At 37.9% G+C, this 19,873-nt stretch overlaps 1 protein-coding gene across 11 annotated transcripts in view; it reads right to left on the reverse strand.

The window, feature by feature from the left end:
- DYNC1I1 (dynein cytoplasmic 1 intermediate chain 1) overlaps window positions 1-19,873 on the reverse strand; it is a 316,271-nt gene that overhangs the window by 24,713 nt on the left and 271,685 nt on the right. For 7 of the 11 annotated variants that reach the window (XR_009208752.1, XM_058424458.1, XM_058447060.1 and 4 more), the window contains one exon: window positions 17,054-17,176. The exons of the other annotated variants lie outside the window; for them this stretch is intronic. Coding sequence is in view for 6 of the 7 variants with exons in the window: in XM_058424458.1 (XP_058280441.1) it covers window positions 17,054-17,176 (123 nt within the window). In the remaining variant the exon portion in view is untranslated. The remainder of the gene's footprint in view (window positions 1-17,053; window positions 17,177-19,873) is intronic. 11 annotated transcript variants of the gene reach the window in all.

Genomic DNA, 19,873 nt, shown 5'->3' on the forward strand with positions numbered 1-19,873 from the left:
TAGACACATACAGACCTATACTAAACACGTAACACAATTGCAAATCTTTATTTTGATCAATTAAAAGACCATCCAGCTTTAAACAGTCATTTTCTAATGAACTGATATTATTTGATACATTAATTCTTTAATTATCCTGTAAATCTTTACTGTTTTATTTCCTTTTTTGTTTTAGTAGTTTCTTCTCTGAGAAATGTAACCAAAACTGTAGTATATTCTGGAGACTTCACATTTTAAGTATCTGGAAATAACTGCTATTGTTCATGTTACCAAAACCCAGTTTCTTATATTTAATAGTATTGATTGAAATGCTATTGCCCTCTAGCCTTTCTCCAACCTCCTTATCACCCTTCGCCCCAAGACTGAGCATTTTATTATAAAAGTCACTGTGCAATTAATTCTAGGCTACAGTACGTGCGTGTTTGGGAGAAGGGAGGAAGGCTTATATTTTCAAAGGCTCTGTTTAACATTGACAAATTCGCAGGTTGGGAAAGTCTTGATCAGGATTGATTGAACTTGTTATCAGAGTACCACGTAGGTTGACATCTATGAACCACTAATTGCCAAGTAAAGCACAAGCATAACCTATGGGCATAGGCAAATGTCACTTACAATAGTGCTCCTTGAATATTAGATGTGTTTTTTGATAAAGGGATTTTATTATTCTATTTTATTCAGGCTCAAAGGGTAATCTGAAGACCTGATTAAAAAAATCTGTCTCATATACAAAAGATTTTAAGGTAAACTCATGTATATCATAAAGTATTAGAACTGGTAAACTCATGTATATCATAAACTCATGTATATTTTGAAGTATTAAAATTTTCATAAAGAAGTTAAAAGCATGAGGTTCTAAAGATTTTGAATTTATGAGACATAAATTTCTGGATCCACAAACATGTTATAGCTTGCTTGTGCTTTACCACTTATTTTAGAATACTGCAAGTTTTGAAAAGGCTGGAGATGATGGGGGCAAATTTGACCAATAATTTTGAGAATGAATCTCATAATACTATTTGTACATATGAAAGCCACAGAAGCTTCATGATTTTAAAGATTTACTCTACAAAATTCTCAAGGCCAGTTAGTAAATGAAATATTGTTCCACAGCAAGTTACTGTAAAAAACATTTTTCAAAACAATCAAATTTCACTAGAAAAAAAACCCCTTAACCTGTGTTTCCTTTTCTATGTCATGTTCAGTATCAGCAAACTGTTAAAGAAAAGGGAAAAAGGAAAACTACACTGTTACACGGCCTACTGCACGTGTGGTACATGCCAATGAAATAAAGTTGTGACACCTTATGCTTCCAGGGCTGTTACAATAATAGTAAAGTATCCAGGCACAGCCCAGCTTGATTTTAATACTCTGACTCAAACAGAGCAGAGAAGCAGGCTACCGGTCACCTCCCAGGCAGACATGAAGGGCAAGGGAGGGTAAATTGTTGGGTGTTCGTTGTGTGCCTGACTCTATATGTACATTGTCTAATTTAATCCGCATAAAATCTCTGTAAAGTAGATGGTATTTACAGAAAAGAAAATTACAGTTCAGGAAAGTTAGTAACTTTCCCAAGGCCACAAAGATTGTTAAGTGGTAAAGCTGGACTTGGTTCTCAGGTTTTCCTAGTTGTTAAGCATATCCTCTATTTGCTGGGACTATATGGTCCTTCTATAAAACATAGCAATGATCTTCAGTCCTTATTTAAAAAAGACAATAGACCTGTTACCTCTATTCTTTACTCTCCTATTCAATTCAATCAATATTTACTAAGCACATACTATGTAACTTGTAGAAACAGTTTAAAAATAATCCAGTCAGATGCTTATTTCATTTCCTGAGTCTGTTGTTAATGATCCTAAGGATGTTATCCATATATTTGCAAGAGTCTTATCACCTTCTGATATGAACAGGAATCTTTTTCTCCTGAAAGCTAAAAAAGTATAGGAATGGTCCTTTAGACAGTAGAGATGAACAGCACGCTACGCAGTGGAGAGTGGAAAAAAATGATATCAGAAGGCAAAGACCTGGTCCAGTTCACTGAAGGTTTGTATGACTCTGGGTGAGGGACTATAATTATACTATCTGAAAGATGGGAATAGCAAAGGTAGCATGGAGCAGAAAAGGTAATGGGAGAAACTGGAAAACTACAGACCTTGGGAAATTTAACTTAACATCCTTGGATCTTACTTTTCTCATCTTACAATGGAAAGCTGGAGCTACCGTCAAGGGCTCCTATTAGCTTTGTGATTCTATAACTCCTTTATTACGTGCTTTATTACCCTGCGGTAAGGACAGAATGGAAAAAAGTACATAAAAATATTTTCCAAAGGTAACTATTATCATTAAAGCCATCTTCCTTTATGTTTTGTGGAGTTCATATCACAGTGATTATTTCTTACTCTGTATTTCATGAAAACAGACATATAAAATGCACCAGGGTGGTTTTTAATGAAAAAGTTAAAATTATGGAAGTAATAATAAACTTCTTATTGATCAATTAGATAAGGAATAAAAATATTAAATTCACATGAGAGGCAAGTAGTGAAATCTGTTTAAAAAATGAAACTCACAGCATTCATCAATGTTTTACAATAAGACTTGATCTCTAGAATTGAGCTTTAGTTTTATAAATATATGTCTGAAAATGAATAGACCTGCAGATTTTCCTGATCAAGTCAACAAAATGATTTCACAAGAGGTGAGTTTCTATTTCTGATGTCAGATATGTGCCAAAGTTAAATCTAGAGAATATAATGGTTGCTTTCCTCTGTATTATTTACTTTTCTCTTATCACGCGCCTCTAGGCATCCCAATAGGATTTAGTGTTTTGGTGAATAGGAAGATTTGTGTTAAAATATCTCCTAACACCTACAAATATTGTGGTTCTTGAGGCTGCAATTGTCTCTAAGTGACCCAAACCATGAAAATATCTTTTGGGTGGGTAGGTGGTAGGGGATACCATGTGAGTCGGTAGGAAAAGGGGCATAAACTAACAGTAAAATTTCTAAGTTATAAATTCCGAAATAAAAGGAAAACTCATGGAATCTTACCTTAAAAACTACATCCTGTTGGGAAAAATGATGACCAAAATAATAAACAATGAGTAATAAGAAAATGTCCTTCAAAAATTGTCATGTGGGTTCCTGTGAAGTAATTAAAATAAATAGCTAGCTAGTTCTTCCAGGAAACATTAAAATGTGAGACCACAATATCACTTTTAAAAAACCACCAAAGGACCCCAAAACTTCAGGCTCACACAAAAATGGATGCTTCCCCCATAAAAAGAAAGTGCTTAAACAAACAAGTAAACCAAAACTCACAAACCAAACCAAACCAAACCAAAAAACCAACTCTCTTGGCCTAAGTGAGGTGTTATGAATTTGGTACTATCACTGGGAAACGTTATTTGCAACTTAATTTGAGATCCTTCTAATGCACAAAGTATCCTATATTTATCTTAACTTCTGTGGCTAATATTCAAACAATACTTATGATCTCTAAATGATATCTTTACCTGTTTGTATCATGGTCAGAAATTCAAAATTGGACATAAACAATTTTGGTGAACTATTCTCAACAGACTATGTATAGTGGTCTATTTGTTTTTTGTGTGCATTAACCAAAATTATGCAAGGACTTTAACCTGAATTAGTTAATATGAAACAATTTGAAAGAAGGTTATAGAAATTCAGGAATTCAGCATTTGCTTCTCTATAAATGTAGAGGTTTTGCTAAATAAGTACCGAAGCCACATGAAAGGTGTTCTTTGTTGCACTGCTTCCCTCTACTGCTTATTTGCATGGAAGAATCCTCCTAATCCAGGAGGCGCCACCAATAAAGAAGCTAATTATCCATATAAAAGAATGTATACATATTCACAGGTTTTGACTAGTATTTAGTGTTTAAAGCCATGGGAAAAAGCTACAAGCTTTGCTTAATTCATAAAAGGAGTGTTTCCCGCACTGGCACGATTTTCATGACTATCAGCTCCACCCAAGGTTCTCATTCAAAACTGGTGTTTTAATAGCACAAATCTATATAGAACCATTGTGAAAACAGTAAGCAAGCAAGGATGCTCTTTTGAATTACCTCTTACAGCCATTTCAACGCCTATGGCTCCACTGGCATTCTGGCTTCTTGCTTATTTGAGTCGAGGAGGGCAGAGAGAGTCACTATGTCTCCAAAACCAGGTTCAGCCAAGCTGACTCATTAGCAAAATTGAGGCAGCTGTTCTCTTGATTGCTATTCTCATTCTGGACTGATAGTCTCGCTCTCTGAAAGATCATGTGGCAGTAAAGGAGGCAAGTAGGTTCAAAAGAGCCCCCCTTTGGTTGCTTTGCTCCAACTCTATTTTTACCATGGCTGAGTGGTTTCATGTCCAACATGGTATTATTTAGACAAAGAAGCATTCTATACATCTACAATGGTGAAATTGATTAGAGACTGCATTAGGAGGCTGGAGGGAAGAGGTGGACATTGGTATTAAGGATTAGGAGGGTGTACAGGGATGAGGATGGACTGGACCTAGAGGCAGCTAGATATGTGGTTGTATCAGTGCCTTGAAGCCTTGAAAAGTTAGAAGAATGAGCAAATAAAGTAGAATATGCAGGCTTGACTTATTTTGTTTATTTATTACTTATTTAATGTCAAATTGTGCAACCACATTTTACTAGTGGGTAAGTTAAGTAGCAAGATATTTTCACCCTCACCCTTAAACTGCCAACCTTTTACTCTAACATCTGGCTAACAACCCATTTCACCTATATAAATAAATTAAATATACAGATATACATATACACACACAATTCTTAAAGAAAGACATAAAAATATCAGATATAAACTCAGATCTATGGATTACACTTTGATTCCCCCTTCATATTTATTTCTCAAATGCTCAGGTTAACATTTTCTAGTTTCCAAAGCTAATCTCACATTAGTGATCTCGCTACATTTAGTAACCACGACATTTAGAAGATTTTATGTTTTTCAAGAAATGTATACCCAAGTGCCCAGATTTATCCTATCAAACATGTCTAATAAAATCTAATGGTAAAATTATCTAAACGTTTAATTCTACCTCTTGCATCAACAATTGACCATATATATAAAAGACACATTTTCAAACAGTCAAGGAGAGGTTTTTTATGTAGCTCTGCACTCCCACATCTCCCATTGTTAAATGTTATGTATTTTACATTATATCTAATATGAGTACAGATATTACTTGTATTTATTTTAATGGTGGAGAGAACCAGCATGGAGAATCACAAATAGCAGAAGTTCAACATATTTTGTTCAAATGTAAAATATATTTAATATGCTTCCTGCTTTGTAGCAGATTTGTTTGCCTTATTCTGTTTCGCTAAAGCCAAATGGAAATCAATTTCTGTTCAAGAAACAAATATGCTCTAAATCTGAGGTGAGGTGATTCAGGACGCTGGAAGTGGCAGTGGGAAAATAGTCTAGTATTAATTATGGGTCCTGGACAATTTGCAAGGTTGAGGTCACAGGAGGCTGGTCAAGATGGATCCACATTGGTTTGGTCCAAAAATAGCTACTTTGGGGATAAAGATGAGTTTTAATTTATCTTCCAACATTAGACTAAAATGTAGGTTAGAGCAGAAAGGTGGGGTGGGGATATCTTTGATCTCATAATTACGTAGATAGTCGTATTTGTTATTCTCATTCTCTCTCTTTCTCTCTAAGTGTGTGCACTCTCTCTGCAACATTATTACTTAGGAGGAGGAGGTTGGGGCAGGCAACTCGTTTAGTATATCATTAAAATGAAAAGGAAAACATTTCCACTCTAGTTAAAGGAGCAACGGAAAGGATTCACCAAGTCCTTACTTGTTGGACAATGGAAAAGCCCAGTCAGCTGAATAAATTTCAAGTCTCAAAAGTGTTTATACTTTTATGAATTATTCACATGTCTGCATAAATATTTAACAGCCATAGGTATGTGCTGGTGGATGAATGTATGAAGGTTTGGGGGTGGGTAGGGTAGAGGTGGAGGTAAAAGGACAGGAAGTATGAACACAGGCCAAGTTTGGAGGTGACTTTATGATTACATTCTTGTGGTTTCTTTCAAAGTCAAACTATTCTCCCTGGGTGAGCTTTAAGAAGAAATCAAAAAAAAAAAAAAAAAATGGAAAGAAAGAAAAGAATTTGATGACTGGCACAGGTAGTTTTATTGAAAGCCAATTTTAATGTTTGCCATCTTATGTTAGGAAAGGGGAATGAAAATGGGGATAAGGGAAGAAAAAAAATAAGTCAGACACCACCTGAACATTGTGTTTATTAGAAAGGCAGCCAGCAGGGCTTTGGGGTTGCGGGAAAAAAATGCACTCTGTTATCTGGTAAGTGTTACTGGCAGTAAACTATTGATTTTGTTAATCCTCTTGCCTGTTTTAAGTCTTGTGTCTAGATGCCGGTGACAGCTAAAACTTCAACTTTTTATTTTTATGACATTTTTCTTCTGATATTTTGAACATTTGCCAAAATGTTCAAAATATCAGAAGATGTTTATTTCTCCTGCCGATAGCAGAAATAAAACACGCTAAGGTCCCTTTGTTAGAATGATGCCATTTTAGGAGATGTTTCTGTCTCAATTTAAAATAATCCAACTTACTTTAACAAAGCACATATTTCAGCAATGATTTATTAAGGACCTAACATATGCTTTCTTCTTTGGGTAATCAAAAGAAATACAAGACCTGATTTTGTTCTCAAGCACAAACAATCCAGGTAAGAGAATGAAAATTATGATATAATAAAAGAAGAATATTGCTTATTTGGGAATCTGTTTTCTTACTTTGTTCTAAAAGGATTTATGGAGTCTTACAAGTTAAATATACTGCAAAATTAAGAACAAACACACAACAGAGTTCTAAAGAAGGCAGGTAGAATACATAGCTATTACCAGGATCCTGAGATAAGCTGATTATTACAATATGGTTCTGAAACAGCTCTAAATTTCCTGATAACTAAGACAAAAGGGAAAACACAGCATATCACAAGGAGGTACCCAGATTTTCACCATCTGAAGAAAGGAAGAATATAAATTCCCCCTCAAAGACACAATTCTGGGAAAAACTCTGGGAGGAATTTACCATGTCTGCAAATCACTGGAAAACAGACTGGCTCTCTGCCTTGTTTATACCAAAGAAAGAGAACAAGTATGTAGCCAGGTGCTAAATTCTGTGGTACAGACGTTAGGTGCCAGAGGAATTTGAAGATTGGGGGCGGTAGTGGTGTGTTGGTGTTACCAGGGTCTGATGTGGTCAAGGACAGTATTATCTAGGACAGGTGAGGGAACCTGCCTTGAAAGATACATAGACTTTGACAGATGGTAAGGAAAACAGTCAAGAAGAGCAAAGCAAAACATGCAAAAACCTGGCTAAGTCAGTATGGTATTCTCAGACGGATATAAAGATGAGAGGTGGGGACAGCCTGAGTGAACTCTGAGGATTTGTCCTAAGAAATAATGAAAACAAAATGATTTTGGTTTGGGTAGGGGAAAAGTGGGGTATGTTATGAAAAGTCATGGGTATATAGTTAAAACTTTTTGCTGCAATTAGCTATTAATGTATTAAATGTGCATTGATAAATGTGCTATGTGCTAAGCAGATTCAGAGATGTTTAACATTCACGAGAGTGTTTTCAGCTTTTCTAGTGCAGTCAACTGAATGACGAATACCATTAAATGAATAGAAAATAGAAAAAATAGAGAAATAGAGGAAGATCTGATCTGTATTTTAAACACAGTGCATTTGAGTCTCTGGTAGAGACACTTAGGTTAGGCTGACAGTGGAAGTGCAGGTCTGAAGTTGAAAGAGAGGGTGGTCTTGAAGTCCACACTAAAGAATCAGTCACAGGAGGTGCTGTGGGAGAGGATAGAGCCAGGATGCTCGGCGCAGTGGCTCACGCTTGTAATCCCAGCACTTTGGGAGACCAAGGCGGGCAAATTGCTTGAGCCAAGGAGTTTGAGACCAGCCTGGGCAACATGGCGAAACCCTGTCTGTACAAAACAAACAAACAAACCAAAAATTTAGCCAGGCATGGTGATGAATGCCTGTAGTCCCAGCTATTTGGAAGGCTGAGGCGGGAGGATCAATTGAATCCTGGAGATAGAGTCTGCAGTAAGCTGTGATTATGCCACTGAACTCCAGCCTAAGCCACAGAGAGAGGCCCTGTCTCAAAAAAAAAAAAAAAAAAGAAAAGAAAAAAGAAAAGAGTGGAGAGGATGGAGAAGAAGGAGGACTATGGAGGAAATTTTGAACATTTGGGCTGAGAGAGTAGAGGAGAGAGAACTAGTGGAGAGGACCTAGAGAAAGCAGGAGAACATAACTGGGCTAGAGAGAGCTGCAGGAATGAGGGGTGGATGATACCAAGAAACCATCGAATGTAGCAATTAGGAATTCGTTGATGGCCTTAAACAGAGAAATGTTGGAAGATTAATACGGTTGGTTGAGAGTGGTTGGGAAATGTGGCAATGGTCCGTGTGGGTGCACGCTGATTCTTCAAGTGGTTTGCAAGCTAACCCAAATTTTAGGCCATGTTTGGGATATTTTAATCGAACCCATCTATCATCAACCACTAATATCTAAGCAGATCATAACACTACTACATGAGTGTGTGTCTAGGGCTGCCTTTTTTTTTTTTTTTTTTTTTTTGCCTTAAGACCACCCACTGTCCATTTAGATACACCGTCCTTGATTTTTTGGACCATTTCTTACTTGGCTTTGCGTCTCAAGCACTTGGCATACAATCTGGCAAATGGAAGGCAGATAAGATGGACTGTAATTAGGTGACGAACACAGCCTTGAGTTCAGTCCTATTCTGCCTGACACCTGTGAACAGAGCCTTCAGCTTTCCTCTGATGCTCTGGGCTTGGGCTTTCCTAGACTCCCCAGGACTGAACCTCTACTTTCTCAAATGGATTTTTGATTTGACATCCTCCTTGGGTTAACTATTGTGCTTCTAGCATGTTACCTTGGTTCAGAACCTTTCCCCTCACTTTGGTACCTTGAGATCTAACCTCTGATGAAGGTCACATTTGCTGCCCAGTCATGGCAAAGATTTCAGCATGTTTGAACACCATGGGAAAAGATCAGGAAACTGCTCCTGAGCAAGAAAGCGATATGAAAAATCGTAATGAAAAGTAGGCCGCTAGTGAGTTGGATAGTAGGAAATCTAGCCAGAAATTTCCTGTGGACCACAGGCACAAAGCAATGGAAATTAAATGTCTGATTAATTTTATCTCATTAAAAACAAATAAACTTATCCTTTGACTTAAAGCATCAGTATGGACCTGAAACACACAAATTTCAATTGGAGAGACACTGAGAGAGGGAAAGAGAGAGAGAGAGAGAGAAAGAAAGAGATAGATAGAGAGAGATGAATATATCTTTCCATGAAATATTCTGATATGTTTTGTCTGGAGAAGAACAATGATGCTTGGAAACAAGCACTGACTCTAAAGAAGCCTGAATCCAAACCAGCACCACAGGGCAACTAAATACCCTGCACCAGTCAGTAAATGTATTCTGAAGATGGTGATCAACGGTCTCTGCATTCAGCATCAGCCAAGCCACCTCTCACACTAACCACATTGCATCAACTGTTCCTGCTATTTTCTCTCGACATCCATAGGTCCTTCAAGTTTCTGTTGCCTCTGGGGTTCAGCCTTGGAGAGACTGGAGCCCTTCAGTACTAGGATTAGGAGGTGGTGGTAGTGAAAGGCCTTATGGGAAGTTCATTATGGTTAACTCTTTATTTGTCCATAACCAAGGGTCAATTGTGATAATGAAATCTCTTTAGCTCTTATGGGTGGAATTATCACCCTCTCCCTCCATCATCAAATTCATATGGTGATGTCCTAATCCCAGTACCTTGGAATATGAGACTGTTTGTGGAGGTAAGGTCTTTAAAGAAATAATTAAGATTAAATGAGGTTGAATGGGTAGGCTGTAATCCAGTATGACTGGTGTTCTTATAAAAAGAGGAGATTAGGACACAAACGTGTACAGAGGGAAGCCCATGTGAAGACACAGGGAGAAAGCAGCCACCTACAAGTCAAAGCGAGAGGCTTCAGAAGAAACCAACCCTGATGACACCTTGATTTATGAGAGGATGCATTTCTGTTGTTTAAACCAGGTTGTGGTAGTTTGTTATGGCAGCCCTAACAAACTAACATAACTCTCAAAGGAGAAGAGAAGGCAGACTTTTTTTTTCCTCTTGGCCTCTAATGCACAGACACATGCGCACATTTCCCCACAATTCTGCACTTATGTAATTCCTCCAACAGTGCAATTTGAGAGAGACAGAAGGCAATTTCTGAGCAGCTATTTCTCTCCTTCCTAAACACATCCCTTTGCAATCAATGACTACGGCTCAACCATCAGCTATATTGTGCCTCCATTGAAAGAGGCAGGCTGCCTGTAATGAAAGAAAAAACATATATATATATATATATATATACACACACACACACACATACACATATATTCCCCTTTCTGAAGACAGCAGAGCCTCTTTTCAACTTAGCTTTAAGTCATACTCATAGTTCTGTGATGTTCTTGATACCACTGGGACAAATATGGATGGAGAGTGGAATGCTAATACAAACAGGTCAAACCACCCCAGGGACACAACTCAGCTTGAACCAGAAATTATAATTCAGTTCAATCCAGTTAGTCAGTTCTGCCTTGAAGACAGCTACTTTTTCCTGAGACAGAAGTCTTCTGCACTGGAGTTTAAAGTTTCATTTGGTTTAATTTTGTCACCCTCTGCAGACTTCTTTTTATTTTAGAAATGGTGGCTACAGGGTGAGATGGGGAGTGAGTTGGGAGAGTCCTTAATCAGCTGCCTTCAGGGCTAATTACTGTTGAATAGGTTCCTGAGGCTGGAAAAATTTTGAAGAATTTTTGAATACATTTCTGCAGTTCTCTTCTCTTAACAATAGGATCTATCAAACAGCAAGGCGAAGGCTCTGTTTAAAAGCAAAGACAGAAGATCAGAAGAATATGTCTGATTGCCAAAGTGACTAACTTATCTTTACACAGTATTAATGATGCTACAATAACCAATATCTATAGCCTGGTTTTGACAGTTTACTGCAAGGATTCCCATTGTTTAGAAAAAAAAAAAAAGAAAAAAAAACAAAAGAAGGAAAGTATTCTATTTTGCTAAATTTCCATTTGTTAACAAAACTCCCCATAAGCAAAACCAGAGGTCATTAGCAAACAACCAAAACATGCCTGTCTCCAGAAGAATACAGGAATACAGCTCCCTTCATCATTTAAAATACAGCTCTGCTGAAAACCCAAATCATGATAAATCCTTAACATGAAAAATTCAGTGCAGACTTGAAACCACCTGACTTTACTTTAGGTTTGTGCTCCTTAAAATTACCTAGAAAATACCATCATCTTCTCTTCGTGCAGCTGGATGTGGGCCAGGGCCCTGGCTCCAGAGGCGAAGGGCAAAACTAAAAATCATGTCTCAACAGACCGCTCCACCCTCTCTCTCAAGTCCACTTGGCCTTGTGACAAAAAGTGAGGTCTAAAGCACATTCATCCAAGGCCTGGGTTTTTGGCTAAAACCCAAGACTCAAGACTCTTATAGGACAAACAAAAATGAAATCCAAAATGTTATCACCCCGCCTTACAAAGTCAAATGGGTTTAAATGGGTGAACTGCACATGCCAAATAGTCCACATTTGCAATTTAATAGGGAACCCATAGAACTTGATGAAAATGTGACTTTTTTATTCTGAGAAAGGTCATTAGCTGAGATTTTAAATTCCAAAGTGATTTTTGATAAATTGGAGTGTGTGTGTGTGTGTGTGTGTGTGTGTGTGTTTGTGTGTGTGTGTGTGTGAGAGAGGGAGAGAGAGGGAGGGAGGGAGAGAGAGACTCTTTTTCCATACCAAATCAAGCACTCTGGGGGTGAAGGGCTCACTACTGGGAAGTGGGAGGGTTCAGAGATTCCACTGTGGGGGCCTGCTTGCCTGGCATGACTGCCGCCCAACTCTGGGTAAGCCTCCTAATGCCCTTTATTCTCTTTCACTGAAAGCTCCAGTTCTTAAGAACTCACTTTCCCCAATGCCCACCCACTCTGACACTCCCCACCCTCTCTTACGCTTTGGATGGGTGAGAGCCCGGAGAGACTGTCAAGTAATTTTTACCTCTTCCTGAGCTAGTGACAGGCTCAGTACAAACAGCTACATTGAGAAAGTACCTCCATGCTACAGATTCCACAGCCAACACTTTGACAAGACAGTCCAGGGCTATGAATACCACCATCTGATCCCACTGGGCAGATTCGTGCTGAAATGGCAGGACCAGGCGTTCCAAGTGTGTTTTCCCCTTCGCTCCTTAATTAAAACCCTCTGTTCCAGCCAGTCGGCTGCATTCACCATCTCCTCCACACACTGAATGCATTCTGGTCTCCAAGGCTTTGTTCACGCTGCTTTCTGCTCTTAGAGAATGTACTATTCTCTCTCCTCACAAAGAGTCTGATCTTGCCATCCAGATAAAGTCCTCCTTCACACCACAATCCCCTCTCAAACACTGACAGAACACATGGAGATGTCTCATTTTCTCCAGCCTCAGCCATTGTTTTCTGACTTCTTTTTCGGTGTTCCATTTTGGGGCTGCCTTGGTGTCTGTCTTACGCTGTTATAGTATTTAAATATACTCTTCCTTCATTACTGAAGTGTCATTGCGTTTTGCATGTAGAGCAAGGGTTTTTTTTTTTTTAGACTTTATTTTTTAGAGCAGTTTTAGGTTCACAGCAAAATTAAATAGAAAGTATACAGAGATTTCCCATATACTCCTTTCCCCCACGCATGCACAGCCTCCCGCATTGTAAATATCCCCTACCAGAGTGGTGCATTTGTTACAACTGATGGATCCACACTGACACATCATTGTCATCCAGACTCCATAGTTCACATCAGGGTTCACACGTATGGTACATTCTATGGATTTGGACATATTTATCATGACATGTATCCACCATTATAGCGTCATACAGAATTCTTTCACTGCCCTAATAATCCTCTGTGAGAGCAAGGTTTTCAAACAATTTGCAGGGCTGTGGGTTTCCTTCTTGAGGGATTGTGGGGTATCTATGAGTTCTCTAATGGAAACATTTATTTTATGTTTTCCTTTAGGTGAGAGTCAAAAAAGCATGCTAGGGATTGCCTGCTTGCTGCTGCCTTATAACCATGTATGTCGGACTCCAGGCCTGCTGGAGTGTCTTTGCTACAGTCGTGACAGACTGGGGGGAAGAGACCACACCCAGGAACCATGAATATGTAATGATGGATTTGTACCACAGGAGGTGGTTCTTGGAGCCATCACCCACACAGGGTCACGAAGGTGGCTGAACTGGGAAGAACCTGTACCAGGGAAGTCAGCCCGATAGTCACACTGTGAATAGAACTTTAGTTTCAGTGAAGCATCACTTGTCACATTAAGTTAATGTGATTCACTTAAATGGTATTGTTTGGGGGCAAATTTGATTTGTAAACTTTGGGGGAAGGCTGTAAAATTATCTAATAAGCTATAGCTCAAATATATTTTAAAACCCTCAGTGGCTTCTCATTACCCTTTAGAACAGAGTCTAAGCCACTTAGTAGGCCCAAAAGACCACACATTATCTGACCACTGATTAGCTTTTCAAGCTCATCTTCTGTCGGTTCAGTTTTTTGTTGTTGTTGTTGTTGCAAGTGTGAAGACCTCTGTCCTGTTCCTCACACAAACCAAGTCAAGCTTGCTCCTGATTCACAGACTTTAACACTTGCTCCCTCTGTCCTCCATCTTCACAGGGCTCACTACTTTTGAAGATTCGTATCTAATGAAGTGTCTCCTCCTCAGGGCAGGCTATCCTAGTCACCCACCTCAAATAGTTCTCCCAAACCCCCATCACTCTCCAGATCTGTTTCATTTTTTTTTGCAACATTCATTCCTATCTGAATATTTATTATATGAAATCAGTCCTCATTTTTCATGGATTCCATGGTTGCAAATTTTCTTACTTTCTGAAATTAATTTGTAACCCCAAAATAAATATTCCTAGATCATTCAAGAATAAGCAAAGAGTGGCAAAAAGTTTGAGTCCCCTGATATACCTGTTCCCAGCTCAGACAGAATAAGACTACACTCCTTTCTTGTTTCAGCTCTCATATTGTAAACGAATATCTTTTTTTTTGTAGCTTATTTGGTGCCATGGTTTTTGCATTTTTTTTTTTTTCGATTTCACTGTTTAGTATGGCCCCAAGCATAGTGCTGAAGTGCTATCTAGTGTTCCTAAGTGCCAGAAGGCTGTGATGTGCCCTACCGGAAAAATGCATGTGTTAAACAAGCTTCCTTCAGGCATGAGCTATTGGCTAAGGATCCAATGTCAATGAACCAACAATACATATTAAATCACGTGTCTTTAAACAGAAACACACATACAGCAAGATCATGTATTCATAGGTTGATGAAAATGTTGTAACCAGAAGCTCGTAGGAATCAAATCCAGTATCTCCCTCAGAAGCAATGGTTGATTTAGTATTTGTCAATTTAGCATTTGTGGCAACTTTATAGAATACAACTGTTGTACTTAACAAGAATTAACTGGCCGGGTACAGTGGCTCACCCCTGTAATCCTAGCACTTTGAGAGGCCGAGGCTGGTGGATCACCTGAGGTCGGGGGTTCCAGACCAGCCTGGCCAACATGGTGAAACCCTGTCTCCACCAAAAAAAAAAAATTAGCCAGGCATGGTGGCACACTCAGGAGGCTGAGGCAGGAGAATGGCAAATTCCGCCAGGAGGCGGAAGTTGCAGTGAGCTGAGATCGCACTGCTACACTCCAGTCTGGGTGACAGAGTGAGGCTCCGTCTCAAAAAAAGATAATTAACTATATTTGTTTCTTTGGTTTCCACACTGTTTCTTCCCATCAGAATAAACAGTTAGTGAAGTCAGGGGGGTTTTGTCTGCCCTTGTCACTGTGATACTCCCAGTACCTGAACTATAGTAAGCTCTCAATAAATGGTCATGTATTGAATGAATAAGTATAAGGAATGTATAACTTGTTCTTTGTCTAGACGTATTTAAGTTACGTTATAATGAAACTAACTTCAGGCAATACTAAAGGTGGACAAAATATCTCTTTTTAAAGAAGTTCTATTGATTACACAAGTTTGAGTAGTAAGATGTAGGATATGAACCTGTTGGCACCAGAGATCGTGTCACGTTTCTATTCTTATCAAAGTTAAAAACACAAAGCATGAATTTAAAAACACATTATGTTCTCCAGGAATGCTGGTTTAATGAATAAATAATTGATAAAATCTAACAAATCTAGTATTCTTTTGACTACAAGGATAGAGAAGGCAATATTTGCCCTTACTTCATGGTAGCATGTCAATTACATTTGCACTGTTATTCTTGCATGTTTTGCAATGATAACATGTTGGTTGGTGTGTAAACATTGTACATTTGATTGGACAGAAGAGGAAAGATCAATGGAGTGAAAAAAAGGTGATAAATGGAGAATGGAGTAGTCAGAGACATCAATAAGGAATGGACTGAGGTGTCTTTGTAGGTCCATGGGGGTCAGTTGTATTTCAGTCACTAGGATATCCAAATGAGGATGGAAATAAATTCACAATACATATAAAACCTCAGAGATTATCCTGTCCTATAATTGTTGCCAGAAATATGACTGCTGGCAGCTTAATTTAATTGATATGTAATTGGTCAATAAGACAATCAGCTTATATGACATATTAATCATTTAGTACCCTGACTGAGAGCTGTGGAGAGTAAAGAATAGATGTAAAATATGATCACTGACCTTAAGAAGCTATAGCTCAGTGGAAAAGAGGGAAGCAATTAACACATAAATATAATAAAAAACATTCACATCATATTCAGGTATTAAATTTTCTGGTGTTGATTACAATTATTACAATAATTGTTTTCTGACTATAGGAGTGTTGCATTATTGAGCCAGAAAAAACCTGGTAGATATTTAGGCATCTGAGTCCACTACTAAATGGCATGTAAGAATAGGTGGACAGTTCAAAATATTAAACCATTTTATTTAACAGACCAAATTGTAACCGACCCAATTACAATTAACATAAGATGGGAAAAATATGGGCCTAGAAAGATCTCTAAATCACTCCTTTTTTAGACATTTTTTTTTCTTTAACTTCTACTGTGAAAACTGGAATCTTCATTAGGACTCAGACTTAGAAAAGGCCCAGTTTCAATGATTCTGACTCGCACAGACTGAGCACACCCATTTCCAAAAGTTCGAATACTTTCCTCATTCTCCTCAACTTCTGATCTCTCCAGTTCCAGTCAAAACCCAGAAACTTTAAGGGGTTCAAATTAAGGCCACCTTGTTTAACAAGTTCTTTAAGTCTCCCTGGAGTTCCTACACCCAGGAGCACCACACACTTCTTTGGTAACTCTATCTGCCCCTGGACCTTTATGTGCCTAGTTTATGAGACTAATGGTTAGACACCTGTCTAGAAGTGTGAAGAACCATGAAATGCAGGTGGAGGTGTTTGAAATGATTAAGAAAGCAAGTAATGCAATTATCAGTTAGTTTCCAGAGTTATGTTTTTCAGGACTACTATTCTTTTGGTATGCTTGGTTAAAAACCAATCCTGTATTTAGGTCATGCTGATAAACTTCACATGCCATATATGCAGCTCATTCGTGAAGAACAAATTAAAAAAGACCTTCCTACCACAGATGCTTGTTGACTTTAACTTTCTGCATATATATATATATACACACACACTATATATATAGTAAATATACTATATGCATATGCTATATGCATATACTATATATATATATAGAGAGAGAGAGAGAGAGAGAGTAAATCATGGAACTCCTGCCTTTGAGAAATGCCTGTTAGACTTCCACAGAATACAAACACTACTGTATGTTGTAGTATAAGGAAATGGCATAATGAAAAGTATATTTTGGGTAGATTATCTAAAAGGATTATGTAGGAAGAATGAGCATGGGGAGAGACCTACCTCAGAGAAACTGGTAATAATTTTGTCACAAACTTGATAAAGAAGATACAGTCTATTCTCTGCTGTTAAGGAACTCTTTTCCCAATAAATAGACTTTCTTGAGTGGAGCTGGAGGAGGTCATCCTTAGAGAAAAGCATGACCACTTTAATTTATTACAGATCGAGCCAAACATAAAATACTGTAAAGAAAATAAAGAATATCACACACAGGCACACACTCATAGGCACAAACACACTTCATTGTGATGGTCTATGGATTGCTACCTTAAGAAATGGTCCTAATAGCAGAAGACAGCAAAACTCAGCTCATTGACTGGCCTTTGTTAAAGGAGGGTGATTGAGGGGAAAAAAAATCAAACCAACCAGGCATAAATTAAATTCCATAGGTGGGTGGAAGCCAAGTGTCTCATGCATAACCCTCCTGGATTGGTGACCCGTCAAATCCCTTAATGTAGTTGGGTCTGGCAGAGAGGTAAAGAGGCACTCTGGTTTAAAAGTTAAGTTTTTAATCCTTAAGGAAGGTCCTAAGTGAGAAGGAAGCTGACAGATTATAAGAGACCTCCTCTCACTTTTGCCTTGGGCTTAGTTCAAGTCAATGAACCAGGGGACAGAAGAGAAAGCTATTTCACTCAATCACCAATTCCACAACATTCCTTTCCAGAAACTTCCACAAAGCTGGTGCATTTCCAATAATAAACACTGAGGCCTGGTTCCCTAGAATTTATGGGAGGGCCAGTTACTTCACTCTGGAAAGAAAAAGAAGAGTTTTTTTCTTAGTATATTTCAATATTTCTTTGACAACATCTATGTATTTCTTTACCTTGTTTCACAATTTAGTGCATAATTACACTTTTTTTAGAATAGGATATTGTTTTGTTCATCTTTATCCTGAGTCTAAATATGTTAGTTTGCTAGTATTACACAAAATATGGAATGAGTAGGATTTGCCCATTAGTAGTAATTACTACTTTATTATCAACATGGGACAAAACATATTGGAAGATTATTCTCATTCTTCTGGTTCTTTGTAAAGAATAACTATAATAAGAATTTTGTAGTGGAAAATATAAATATAATTATTTTTTGAAAACTATTCTTTTTATTATACTTTTAGTTCTGGAATACATGTGCAGAACATGCAGGTTTGTTACATAGGTATACACATGCCATGGTGGTTTGCTGCACCCACCAACCCATCATCTACATTATATATTTCTCCTAATGCTCTCCCTCCTCTAACCCCCAAGACCCTGACAGACCTCAGTGTGTGATGTTCCCCTCCCTGTGTCCATATTTAATAAATGGTGTTGGGACAACTAGCTAGCCATATGCAAAATACTGAAACTAGACCCCTTCCTTACACCTTATACAAAAATCAACTCGAGATGGATTAAAGATTTAAACATAAGTCCTAAAACCATAAAAACCCTAGAAGAAAACCTAGGCAATACCATTCAGGACATAGGCATGGGCAAAGACTTCATGACTAAAACACCAAAAGCAATGGCAACAAAAGCCAAAATTAACAAATGAGATCTATTAAAACTAAAGAGCTTCTGCACAGCCAAAGAAACTATCATCAGAGTGAACAGGCAACCTACAGAATGGGAGAAAATTTTTGCAATCTATGCGTCTGACAAAGGGCTAATATCCAGAATCTACAAGGAACTTAAACAAATTTACAAGAAAAAAACAACCCCATCAAAAAGTGGGCAAAGGATATGAACAGACACTTCTCAAAAGAAGACATTTATGCGGCCAACAAACATGAAAAAAAGCTCATCATCACTGGTCATTAGAGAAATGCAAATCAAAAGCACAATGAGATACCATCTCACATCAGTTAGAATGGAGATCATTAAAAAGTCAGGAAACAACAGATACTGGAGAGGAAGTGGAGAAATAAGAATGCTTTTACATTGTTGGTGGGAGTGTAAATTAGTTCAACCATTGGGGAAGACAGTGTGGCGATTCCTCAAGGATCTAGAACCAGAAATACCATTTGACCCAACCATCCTATTACTGGGTATATACCCAAAGGATTATAAATCATTCTACTATAAGACACATGCACACGTATGTTTATTGCAGCATTGTTCACAATAGCAAAGACTTGGAATCAACCCAAATGCCCATCAACGACAGACTGTATAAAGAAAATGTGGCACATATACACCATGGAATACTATGCAGCCATAAAACAGGATGAGTTCATTTCCTTTGCAGGGACATGGATGAAGCTGGAAACCACCATTCTCAGCAAACTAACACAGGAACAGAAAATCAAATACTGCATGTTCTCACTCATAAGTGGAAGTTGAACAATGAGAACATATGGACACAGAAAGGGGAACATCACACACCAGGGCCTGTTGCAGGGTGAGGGGCTAGGGGAGGGATAGCATTAGGAGAAATATCTAATGTAGATGACCGGTTGATGGGTGCAGCAAACCACCATGGCACGTGTATATAAGAAACCTATGGCACCTATGTAACAAACCTGCATATTCTGCACATGTATCCCAGAAGTATAATAAAAAGAAAAGCTTAAAAAATTAATTATATTTATTTTTCTACTACAAAATTCTTATTATATCTATTCTTTACAAAGTACCAGAAGAATGAGAATAATCTTCCAATATTTTTTGTCCCATGTTGATAAAGTAGTAATTATTTCTAATGGGCAAATTCTATTCATGCCACATTGTGTGCAATACTAGCAAACTAACATATGTTAGACACGGGATAAAGACGAACAAAGCAATATCCTATTCTAAAAAAAAGTGTAAGTGTGCACTAAATTGTGAAACAAGTTAAAGA

This window comes from Hylobates moloch, unplaced genomic scaffold (assembly GCF_009828535.3).
Source record: "Hylobates moloch isolate HMO894 unplaced genomic scaffold, HMol_V3 SCAFFOLD_1, whole genome shotgun sequence".
NCBI classification, from domain to species: domain Eukaryota; kingdom Metazoa; phylum Chordata; class Mammalia; order Primates; family Hylobatidae; genus Hylobates; species Hylobates moloch.